This window comes from Enhydra lutris, unplaced genomic scaffold (genome assembly GCF_002288905.1).
Source record: "Enhydra lutris kenyoni isolate GAN:26980312 unplaced genomic scaffold, ASM228890v2 scaffoldscaffold72, whole genome shotgun sequence".
NCBI lineage: Eukaryota > Metazoa > Chordata > Mammalia > Carnivora > Mustelidae > Enhydra > Enhydra lutris.
The window spans coordinates 5175585-5187793 of NW_019154156.1; the positions used below are offsets into that span (position 1 = coordinate 5175585).

The window sequence follows — 12209 nt, forward strand, 5'->3', positions numbered from 1 at the left end:
TAGGTTAAGCCTCTGCCTTCGGCTCAGGTTATGATCTTAGGGTCCTGGGATGGAGTCCCGCATTGGGCTCTCTGCTCAGCAGGGAGCCTGCTTCCTCCTCTCTCTCTCTCTCTCTCTGCCTACTTGTGATCTCTCTCTATCAAATAAATAAATAAAATCTTTAAAAAAAAAATTCAGCTGAGAAAATTTTAAACACAGGGATGATGGCTCAGTAAGTTGCCCAGAACTAATCATAAAGATTCCAAAAAGAAATAGTGAAGCAACAAGATCGGACTTGTTGTTAAAGAACAAACTTAAACTGAGTAAATTTGCAACATCTTACTGGCTTTACTCAGCAATTTATGAATCAGGCAACGTCCATTTTAGCAGATGGAAAGGAACTCTATGGATCTGTACAAAATGAAGGGCTTTTTTAGGCAGAAGGAAGCAGGAGCAGAGGATCATGCTAGTCGTTTCCTGGTTGGTTAAGTAGGGTTACTTTCCTTATGTGCAGCAAAGGGAAGTCTCGGGGCAGGGTGAGTCAGGTAACTTACTAAGGGCAGGCAAGTGCCGATTGGTCGACCTAGGTCTGCCTTTTCTGGGATCCCCGAGCACGGAAACTTAGCTAAGTTTGGGTTTACTGACATGGAGCTTAACACGAGCCACTCCATCTTGGGCCCAATCAGATGATTTTAACAGACTTGACATGTTATAACCTCTTAGTGTCAAGGAATGAGACCACCGCTCAGTAACTGGACCAAAAAACCACAGAGCTAAATGTATTGCTTATTTAGTTATCTCGGTGAACTTTGTTGGTCAGGGACAGTCTCTTTGATCATTTGTGGGGCATGCGGGGTTGCTTGGAGCTCAGGGATTGAGGGACTCTTAGAGGCTAGAGAGAATTGACATCCGCTGTGGACGTGTGGTTACAGAGGTGAGACTGTTGTTGATTGATTGGCATCTAGAAGTGTGTTCCAGGTTGTGAGTCCCTACCTTCCTGGCTGACTTCAGAAGGGAGGCGCAGTCACTAATTGGTTGGTTGACTGGCAGAGTGAATTCACTGAGGAAAATTTTATTTTTTTATCACAATATTTTTTAAGTGATTCATGTATTAGTTTATGATGGGCTCTTACACCATACTGCTCTACAGTCATCAGAAATTATTTAACCCCAGAGTATAAAATTTCTTCCATAGATTCCATCCTTAGGATACACAAAGCATTTGTTTAGGAAGGTGTATTAGGCATTTTTGTTGTTGCTGCTGTAGTATTATTAAGCCAGGTGTTTTAAGTGGTATCCACAAAGAACTGGTTTGGGGGTGCCTAGGTGGCTCAGTCGTTAAGTGTCTGCCTTCTGCTCAGGTCGTGATCCCAGGGTTGTGGGATGGAGCCCCTCATCAGGCTCCCTGCTCAGGGAAGTGGGAAGCATGCTTCTCCTCTCCCACTCCTCCTCCTCTCTCTGCTAGACTTATTTCGCCATGTCTCTCTCTGTCAAATAAATAAAATCTTAAAAAAAAAAAAAAGAACTGGTTTGAACAACATTCTATATTAGACTAGTGCTAGAAAATAAAGTGAAAACAGGTGTGTTTACAAAGCACTTTACCCAAATCTCATCTCAAATCATGACAACCCTTTAAGGTAGGCATTGCCATTCTCATGTTACAGAGGAGAAAACTGGTGCCCAGTTAAGTGACTTGCATAAGGTTAGAACCAAGATTTTTACGAGGGCTTAAAGTTGTCAGGATCAACTATTGACTTACTTGATGGTATTTATTATGTTTTATTCAGAACCAAGTTCAAAAATGACCTTCCTCCAGAATGTTTTCTCTGATTTTAACAATCATTGATGTTTATATCCAGAGACCATTTTATAAATAGAAGAATAGTGTTTTTAAACATAGGTGTATGAAATTTTTTTGATGGACCATGTAATTGTCTCAGTTATTTTTTTTTTCTCTGTGACTTCTGTCTTATTTTGTGGATTTTTTTTTTAAATTTCTTTTCAGTGTAACAGTATTCATTGTTTTTGCGCCACACCCAGTGCTCCATGCAATCCGTGCCCTCTCTAATACCCACCACCTGGTTCCCCCAACCTCCCACCCCCCGCCGCTCCAAACCCCTCAGATTGTTTTTCAGAGTCCATAGTCTCATGGTTCACCTCCCCTTCCAATTTCCCCCAACTCCCTTCTCCTCTCCATCTCCCCTTGTCCTCCATGCTATTTGTTATGCTCCACAAATAAGTGAAACCATATGATAATTGACTCTCTCTGCTTGACTTATTTCGTGGATTTTTGACTTTCTCTAATTACATTACAGTTCCACACCAGCATCTTGCAAGTTTCAATCCCTTCATTACTGCCAACATCTAAGGGCTTGGAAACGTCTGAAAGAGCAAAATTGCCTCCTCAACCAGAGACTTCATTCGAAGAAAGGTATGTCATTTATGACCCAACATTGCAATATAAATGTTCAGCAGAGTAGATCAAGCAAACACAAGAGTGCATTGCAATTATTTACAGACACAGGTTTTACTGTGAGAGGCAAGAAACTGTAAGGCATGTGCCAGGGAACCAGTGTAAATCAATCACTACAGTCAGTTCTGGATTATTGAAATAAAGGGTGTGAAGCAAGAAGTCCTAGGACAGGAGTCCAGGGACGTGTGGTGTTCAGGTTAGAGAGAGATTTTAGGGGACTCGTTTTATGTCCTAAGTCATGGGGGGCCACCAGTGGGTCCCAAGCCCCATAGCAATGGTCATGTGGCCCAGGCTGTTCAGAAGAAGGATTTGGGACAGGGATACAGTAGTTTCTCCATTAACAAGTAGAATTTTGAGGGAGCATGTTCTCAGTTACTTAACCTATAATGAGACCAAATAAAAGAAAATATAATAGAATATTTTAGGGGCACCTGGGTGGCTCAGTGGGTTAAGCCTCTGCCTTTGGCTCAGGTCATGATCCCAGGGTCCTGGGATCGAGCCCTACATCAGACTCTCTGCTCAGCAGGGAGGCTGCTTCCTCCTCTCTCTCTGCCTGCTTCTCTGCCTACTTGTGATCTCTCTGTCAGATAAATAAATAAAATGTTTTTTAACAAAAGAAAATATAGTAGAATATTTTAAAAGAGAGGGGCAGCTGGGAGTCCTCAGTAAGTTCAGCAGCTGACTCTTGATCTCAGCTAAGGTCTTGATCTCAGGGTTGTGGGTTCAAGCCCCATGCTGGGCATGGAGCCTGTGTTTAAAAAACAAAAAACAAGACTATTTTAAAAGAGAAATAGCTTCTCTAGCACAATTTTTTTGTTTTTTTGACAGTTCTGCTTACTTAGAATATATATGGTCTTTTACTTGTGAAGCACACACATTCCATTTTTTTTTTTCCTTTTCTTTCTTCTTTTAGTGATGGAAAAATAATCCTTGGTGCTTCTGTTGAAACCCAGCCGTGCGATAGTCTTTCGTAAGTCACGTTCTTGAATGTGGAAAATGTCATTGATACCTGGGAGAGAGGAAGCTTCTGACACACTCACAGTGACCACTGTGAGAAGCAGATGACTGAGGCCTGAATACATTAATGCAGGTGTGGTGGTTGGATGTCGGGGGAAGGGGAGGTTGTGAGTTAACAAAGAGATACTTGCTCATTGACCATTATCCGTTATCTCGTGCCAAGTGTTTGCACTGCTTTAGCCTTCCTTCATCAGTTTTCATGTGAAGTGCAGTGCTTTGAATTTCAGGTTTGCACTGGCTTGCATTTTGACCCTAGCAGAAAAGAGTCACAGAGAATGATGTAATGGCTGGAAAGGCTGCAGTAGTTTTTTGCATTCTCTATGTAGTAAAATGGTCCATTATCTATGTTTATCCAAGTTCAAGTCTGAATTAGGAAAATCTATTTCCAGAGCAGTATTCAAAGATGAGATCTTCTCTTTTCTCACCATTATCTTTTACTTTATTTGGTACTGGACATGTCTAGTAACTTATGTACACATGAGTACATGAGAATTGCCTTTTAAAAGTTTGTGTATGTATGTTATTCTGCTTCTTAGAGCTTTTTTCTCTCTCTAAACTGGTCACCTATTCCTGCCTTCCATTTTTGAAAAGACCAGCCCTGTACACTTGAATGCTAGTTATGTGAAAGGGAAAAAAATCTCTGGATGTTTACAGTGTCACTTTGCAAGGATAGCAAACAAATTATTATGGGCAGCCAGAGGGATTTTTCTTGTATGCCTCGATCAGAACTGTAAAATGAACTACTTGGCCAGATTCAGAAAATAGATCCCTTTGTGAATTGAAAAGTAACACTTCTGTCCTTTATTTTAATTACAAGGATTATATGTAAATAGTATGAGTATTTTAGAAGTTCCCTGGTATATTAACTAAAATTTAAATAAAAATAAAAAATAAAAAAGTTCCTGGTCTAAATGTATACATAAAAGGATACACCACTGGTCCATGGAAAAATGCTGGTTTATTTTCAAGTGTTGACATCACAAGGACAGTCTAAGTGTTTTTCCAGCTATTCTAACATGTGTGGGACATTTAGAGTTATTGGCAGGACAGTTAACCACCTCTGCTTTTAAAAGAACTCAATGTTATAATTTAGTAAAGCACATAAGTGACTGCCTGAATCCGGGTTTTCTTTTATGACCAGGATTCAACCCACACACAGTTTTAGTTTCTTTCCAAGATATTCTCCTAAGAAACAGTGGCACCAGAGCCACTTACTATTAATCCTAATTACTATTATTGTTATTTTTAGAACTTCAAGTCTGCAAAAGTCCAGCAGCCTGGGCAATCTGAAGAAAGAGTCATCAGATGGGGTTGGTTCTGTGTTGTTTCTCTGTCTGTTACCCTGAGACGCAAATATTTAGGGATCCTCACATTTTCCCATTTTGCAAATAAAACTCTCAAGAAGAGCTTGAGGTTTCTCTAATGCAGATTTATTAGATACCACAGTTAATGGTAAATGTTAAGAAGGATAAATATGAACAGTTGAAACTAGTGTATACAATCAAAACTGAAGACTTTAATTAGCCATTTTCGGAAATAAATGGAACTGAGATTGTGTAGCTTAGAAGTAGATGTAAGTTTATTTTAATTTCTAGAATTGTATGTAACAGATTGTGAATATATGAAGCCATTCCTGTAACAATCTAAAATATTGTTGTTTTGAACAGGAAAAGGAGTCTGTTCAGAAGCCTCCAGAGGTAATTTTTATGGCCAGATTACAATGGAAAAATGTTTGTGATGTCTGATACATGTGATTGCTTAAATGTCTCCAAAAAACCCAAACTCAGAACCTCCAAAGCATGTTATATGAAAGAAGCCAGACACGGAAGATCAGATAGTACACGATTCCATTTATGTGAAGTATGCAGAATAGATAAATCCATAGAGACAGAACACAGCTTGGCGGTTGCCAGAGATGGAGAGGGAGGAATGGAGAGAAACTGCTTCCTGGATGAGGGGTTTTATTTAGAATGATGGAAATGTTTGGGAGCTAGGTGGAGGTGGCAGTTGCATAACACCGTGAGTTTACTAAATGTCTCCGAATTGTTCAATTTAAGATAGTTACTTTTTATGTTTCACCTCAATAAACTGTTGGGGGGGGACAAAAACCAGACAAACAAAACCCCAGACTCTCAGGCTATTGATGTTCTTAATGATCATATTTGGGATTCCTATGACCTCACAAAAAGTCCTTAGGTCACCCGTCTGAGAACAGCTGTTTATTTAATATAACCACTGTGTATACAGCAAACATTTTGGTGTTCTGTTTTTTTGTCTTTTTTTTTTTTTTTCTTTTTTAAAGACCTCATCAACAAGGGCTCTGGTTCTTCTTTCCTCTAATTTTCAATCATTAACTCTGTAAAGACTACATTCTGGTAGACAGGCCACTTCCAGATGTACTCCCTTGACTGTTGGCTCTGAATGCCTTGAGTTGTAATGTAGGTGTCCCTGATAAGGCACAGACTGTGCACACAGCTGTAATTACAGGCATCCTTTGTCCTTTTTTGTCTTGCCAATTCAGTAAATGATTAAATGATTTTGACATCTGTGGTGAGACATAGGTAATAGTTGCACTAAACTGTGGCATCTATAAACTTGTAGTTACGATGAGCAATAAATTTGGAGGATAAAATAACCACCTTCAAAGCTTGTGTCCCCTCTCCCCTTTCTCCACCTCTGCAAAAACAGAAACAGAGGGCAGGAGATGTTAGAGGAATGAGAGCATGCAAATCAAAGCATCTTTGGATCCTACTAAAACAATATAATAGATCACGTTACTGTAACTGCTAATTCAAATAATGAGAAAGCTAAAAAAATCAACAGTACTTAGAAGTATAACTTACAGTTAAGGTTCGTGATAAAGACCTTGACATGTTAGAGACAGCCAAAGAGTCTTCTGAATCGATGAAGAAAAATTTAATTATAACAAGTTTAGTTTTGATGTTAAGTGTATCTGAGCATGTCATAGTGTTTGAAAATTGGTGATCCGTGTCAGGTAACTTGCAGGCAAGATAATGAATATGTCTCAGAACACCCTTTCAAAAACAAAATGTTTAACGGTCACTGGTTGTGTCCTCATTTGACTAGTAATTCCTTGAGAAGAATATTTAAAATAACTGGAGTAGAATCGCTTTCTGCTGCTGGTATAGAAGCTTGCCTACTTTGCACAGTGATTATATTACGCTGGGCTTCTGATGCAGTTACGGTACAAAGACTGCGAACAGCATTGTAGCCCAGTCCATGTCATTGGGGGGAATGAGGCAAATAAAATTAAAATAAAGCTTGAGAATTTCTATATCCTAAATATTTTATATCCGAAGCATGCAGGTTATAGGTTAGTGATGAACATATTTTTGTTGCTGCTCTTGCTTCCTAAGTAGCTTTCAGAACTGACTTTCTAAATTGTAATATGGTGCTTGGTGTTCATAATCAACTTGTCAGTTCCGTGATTCTTTTAAATAAAATCACATGTGTAACAGATCAGGTGTTGTGCCCGGCATGTACTCCTAATTGTGCACAGCCATGCCGTGTTCCATTTATTATTACTTGTCTTTTAGGATAAGGCTCCGGTAGAAAGCAGCCCGTTCAGGAGCCTCCCTCCGAAAGCTCCAGGGCATGACGCATCTGTGGAAGACAACCCCTTTGGCACTCGGAAAGCCAGATCGTCCTTTGGGCGTGGCTTTTTTAAAATAAAAAGTAACAAGAGGACAGCAAGTGCACCAAACTTGGGTGTGTATTGCCAGCGTGCCTTTGCTTTAATTCACTCAGAACGAGGACAAGGTCCATCTCCTCCCTTCCCTGGTTCATCGATCTGTGCGTTTCTCTTTCTCAGAAATGAAGGTGAATGAGCTGGGGGAAAGGTTTGCAAGAAACTGCCCCCATGGGTTTAATTTGGTGGTAAAGATAGCTCTATGCAGGCTGTCACCCTGCTCTCCTTGTTGGAGCATAAATGTAGAGGAAAGACCAAAACCCTTGACATTCTCTGACTTCATTGTAAACAGCTTCTCATCTGTTTCGAAAGTGGACCAATTAACCCCATATTGTTCCTGCTAATGGAGTCTGCGATGTTGGAAGCACAGCGCGGTGCTTGCCTTTCCTCCCCCTGTGTGTATTTTGTGAGTAGGACTTTGAGCTGTGTTTCATTTTGTCATTCTCCTGTGTTCTCTCCATTGGGCTGCGTGTGATTGTGTGCATTGTTGGGATATCTGAAGATCGTAAACGAAGTGCCAGTGCACCCACCCTAGGTATTGTACCCCTGCATGCCAGCCTTCGCCAGTGCTGTCCTCCAGGCTGAGCTAATCCTTGCTCTTGGCATCTGCGATCTCTAGAAAGCAAGCTGGCAACGATCAGAAAATGTTGTCCTCGACTCCAGAGTTCCTTCCGCCTGCTGCTAAAGTGGACTCTCTGGAGAGCCTTTGCTTCCCAACCTACGTGCTGTTTTAACCCCTGCTAATGACACCTTGCGAGGAGCTCTGGGAGGACCCAGAAGCGCACGGCACCCTCAGAATCCAGGGCAGGACTCTCCTGCCTCGTACCTTCCAGCTTTCTCACCCTTCCAGTGCATCCTGTCTCACACTAACTCCCAGGTCCTGGCAGTCCCTTCTCCATTTCTCCATTATCCCCAGAGAGCAATGTTTTCAGCCAAATCGAGAAGTCTGTAGAAGACATTGCAAATGATTGCTTTAGACTGAGTTTTCTTAAGGGAATGTTCTTCTGACATTTATTGCTTTGAAGATGGAGGTGGCGTTTAGTGACACAGGAGGAAGCTTTCTGGGATATCCAAGGAGCCTCCCCCAAAGTGATTTTAGGAGAGGGGAAACTCTGATTTCCTTTTTAAAAGTGTGGGGCACGGGAGGGAGGAAACATCCTCAAAACAAAACATGAAAACAGGATGCTTTTAGAATGAGGGTGAGTTAGGCAACATTTTCTGGTACACCCATACCCATGATGACGTTGGGGTTTGGATGGAAAGGTTCCTTTGGATTTTTCCTGAGATACCCATACACCAACTCATGTGGGTCAGCACAGGTGACTTCTCTCCCTTTGCGGTCTTACATTTCTAGAAGACACATGGGATAAATAAAATCCAGACAACATTTTCAAATGTTTTTGCATCTTTCTTAGAAGAAATACATTGTTAATGCTAAGAGCCCAGTGCTGCTTATTATAACCTATAATCACAGCTGTGCTTCGTAGAAAAGTCAACCTCTGCGACTTTTATATCTTGCTGAAACACCATTTCTGTGATTTTTGTACAACTTTTTCTTTCCCGAAAAAGTGTGGTCTCACACTGAGGAAACAGTACTGCTTGTGTTTGTTAGTGGGGGATCATGCCTTAAGGGACAGGTAAAAGAATTAAGAAATAGAGAATGCTGGGAGATCTGCGCACAGCAAATTTGGATGTTACTCTTGAAGGCAGAATCAACAGACACTGATTTTATATCAAAAGAAAAATTTGTGCATATCCAGTACATTCTTTCCTCAGTAGGACATAGCAAGTTATAAATAGGAATAACTCTCTTGGAAAAAAACTGCCAGCGCTTGGTGACTAGGATCTGATGTAAATGCCAAGGGAGAGGAGGTAGTGAAAAGAAAAATGCCAAAGAGTGTGAACGGGAGTAACAGGAAGAATATTAATTAGTATCAAGGGAATATTAAATAAGAAAATCTAAGAGAATTCTTCTGAGAATTGGATGGATTTGTTGAGTCTAAGATGTTCCTGGCACAGCAAATTGGGAATATCCATAAACATTCAGATCCTGAGTCTGGGGAGAGAGATTAGGACCAGAGATTGTGATACCTGCTGCTTATGAATGAGGGAAGCCATCATTTAGTGCCGGGCACGGAGTGGGTGAACTTGTTCAGAGATCCTGCTGGCAGGAGCCTAGAACAGAATCTCGGAGTGGAAGAAGAAGAGAAAACAGGTCCTATAGCAGAGAAGAAATGATCAGATGACAGATCTGGGAGATTGTCCTAACAAGATGAAGGAGATGATGATTTTGAAGAATGTGGGAAGAATGTCAACAGTACCAAGTGCTACGGAAAAATCGAGATTAATTTCATTATGTACTCAGATCACTTAAAGAAAGAATGTGGCAATCCTATCCCACCTTTGAACTTCAAAGAGGTAGTAATTTTTGAGTTAATGAATTTAGGCATATCATACATGATATTATACACATCATTCACTGATACACAGCAGACTGTAGAGCAGGACATACATTTGTGTTCCATCTGTAATATTTGTAGGGTGCTCTTTGTAAATTACTGCTTTACAGACCAACAGAAGAAGAATTTGTTAACAGTTACTAAAGTCAAGAAGGGTAGCATCTAGTCATGTTCATTCCATACTTTAAAACTCACCAAGTATGTATTCTGTTCTTGGAATAGCTGAAACAGAGAAGGAGACAGCTGAGCACCTAGATCTGGCTGGTGTATCTTCCCAGCCGAAAGATTCGCAGGGAGGCAGTCCCTTCCAGATATCTCCACCATCGCCGGATTCCAAAAAGAAATCCAGAGGTATCATGAAACTCTTTGGAAAGTAAGTAACACAGCAGACAAATGGAGGGGGCTTTGTGTTGTGTGTTGCTCGAATGTAGGAATAAATGGAAGATTGCCTAGAAACAAGTATGCAGTTGAAAGGCTTTGCTGTTCCTTTTATGGAAGGAAGATTGTGATCTGGGATTCGCTAACTCACTGGGTCTCAGTTAAAGTGTAAATCCAGACGTCTCTTCTGACCATTCATAAGCAATGTTCTTATTAATTTTAAAGTCCTAAGGTCTCCTCAGGTCTCTACAAGGCAATGTGATGTTGTTTCTTCTGTTCAGACTTAGGAGAAGTCAGTCAACTACATTCAACCCAGACGACATGTCTGAGCCTGAATTTAAAAGAGGAGGGACAAGGGCAACTGCAGGGCCACGACTGGGTTGGTCTCGAGATTTGGGACAATCTAACAGGTGAGAAAAACTGAACAAATGGACTTTGACATCTCTACCCACATGTCCAGGCTGTGAGCACTTGCAGTGTTAGGATTGTCCCTGGGCTGAGCAGTAGAATCCGTTGCTTACCCTTTTGCCTGGCAGAAGGGTCCGTCATCTTTAGAGCAGTGCAGGTTGGCAATGTTGGGTGAAAATCATTGCAGAAGATGAGGGCTGCGTGAGCCAGGGGAGGAATCGAAGCTTAAAGTGTCAGCAACATCTGTGCAAGAATGATTCTTTGACTTCAGTCTGACTGAGAAAATAGTTACTCCAAGTACTCTAAAGCATAGCTCTAGAGAGATGGGCTAACATAGCGGTTAAGAGTAGGTTCTAGAGACAGACTGCTTGGATCTGATTGCTGGCTTTGCTGCTTCCTGTAACCTGGGTGAACTTTGAGCAACTACATCCATGCTCTGTGCCGCCGTTTCCCATGGTATGAATTAGTCTAATCGTGAAGATTAAATGAGTTAATATGTGTTGAGTATCTGGTAAATAGTAACTGTTCGATGAACGTTTTTGACTAATGGATTCTGTGAAAGCACCTACATAAATTCATAAGACACAAATTCTAACAGAATTCCCGAATTTATCAGGACTGTGTAATGCTTTATCTGTTAAGACTCTAGGAACTTTTCCTACATCCTTGCCACAATTGAGGGCTGTTTTGAAATTACTGTACTGACCTACTCAGCATGAGAAGGGTGGCAAACATCTAGCACAAATCATTGACACTAAATCTTTGGAACATGGTCCCTCCTACCCTCGCATAAGACTGGGCACAGGTTTCAACAAGGAGGAAACCCTGGCTTTCTCCAAACACATGAAGGTCTCATTTGCCGTGTGTTTTCTTTATACACAGTAGAGGATCTCCTTGTGCTGTTTAAAAAAAAAAAAAAAAATTAAAAAAAAAAAAGTCTTGTTTATCTACATTTTTTTTCCCCCCAAAAAGGAACATGATTTCCTTTTCTACTCTGACATGATTTACATGTCAGAGTAGAAAATTTGACACAGAAATTGCTGTGATTACGTTTCCCTGTACTCCGTGATGGCGTGTTGCACTCTCCTCACTGATAACCATTTGGAGAGAAACCATAATTCTGCTACAGTTAGTTCAACTTAGACTTGATTTCTCTCCATCTAACCTAGTGTTTTCTGTTTGGAGATTCAGTCTTCAAACCATGTTGATTGAAACTAGTACAGTGACTTGACTTGTTGGTTCAACTTGCTTTTCTTCCATATGATATCTTAGTTGCTCAATCATATTGAATCTTCTGTGGTTTCATTTGAAATGAAAGCTGTGGTCCTTTTGAAGTAATTTTCAATGCCAGTACCACCTCCCCCAAACATGGACTGAAAAGTAAGCTTTTCACGGTCAAATAGGGCATTACTAGGGAATTTCTACATTAATTCAGTATACGTTGGTCAACCTCGAGAAGCCACAGGGCTGGCTTGGAATTGTTCTTCACACAGTTGTTCGTTTTCTTATAGCGACTTGGATATGCCATTTGCCAAATGGACCAAGGAGCAGGTTTGCAATTGGCTTGTGGAACAGGGCTTGGGGTCCTACCTGAATTCGGGCAAGCACTGGATTGCATCTGGCCAAACACTTCTGCAGGCTTCTCAGCAAGATCTGGAGAAGGTGACTGCTTCTCTGTTTTGTTTAGACAATGGCTACTGAGAAAGAGAATAAAATGTAGAATTGTTTTATACTCCAGAAAGGGGAGTGGGGGGAGCTAATCAGTACTCTTGAAAAACTTTGTGTT

General features: G+C 40.8%; 1 protein-coding gene across 5 annotated transcripts in view; it reads left to right on the forward strand.

Annotated features, from left to right (window-relative positions):
• The window catches only part of LOC111159943 (PPFIA binding protein 1), a 174542-nt gene that overhangs the window by 151638 nt on the left and 10695 nt on the right, over nucleotides 1–12209 (forward strand). For 4 of the 5 annotated variants that reach the window (XM_022522637.1, XM_022522639.1, XM_022522641.1 and 1 more), the window contains 9 exons: nucleotides 2295–2410; nucleotides 3366–3422; nucleotides 4719–4779; nucleotides 5137–5166; nucleotides 7027–7198; nucleotides 7681–7713; nucleotides 9860–10010; nucleotides 10297–10425; nucleotides 11935–12085. In XM_022522637.1, the coding sequence (XP_022378345.1) occupies nucleotides 2295–2410; nucleotides 3366–3422; nucleotides 4719–4779; nucleotides 5137–5166; nucleotides 7027–7198; nucleotides 7681–7713; nucleotides 9860–10010; nucleotides 10297–10425; nucleotides 11935–12085 (900 nt within the window). The remainder of the gene's footprint in view (nucleotides 1–2294; nucleotides 2411–3365; nucleotides 3423–4718; nucleotides 4780–5136; nucleotides 5167–7026; nucleotides 7199–7680; nucleotides 7714–9859; nucleotides 10011–10296; nucleotides 10426–11934; nucleotides 12086–12209) is intronic. The other variant, XM_022522640.1, reaches the window with a different exon arrangement.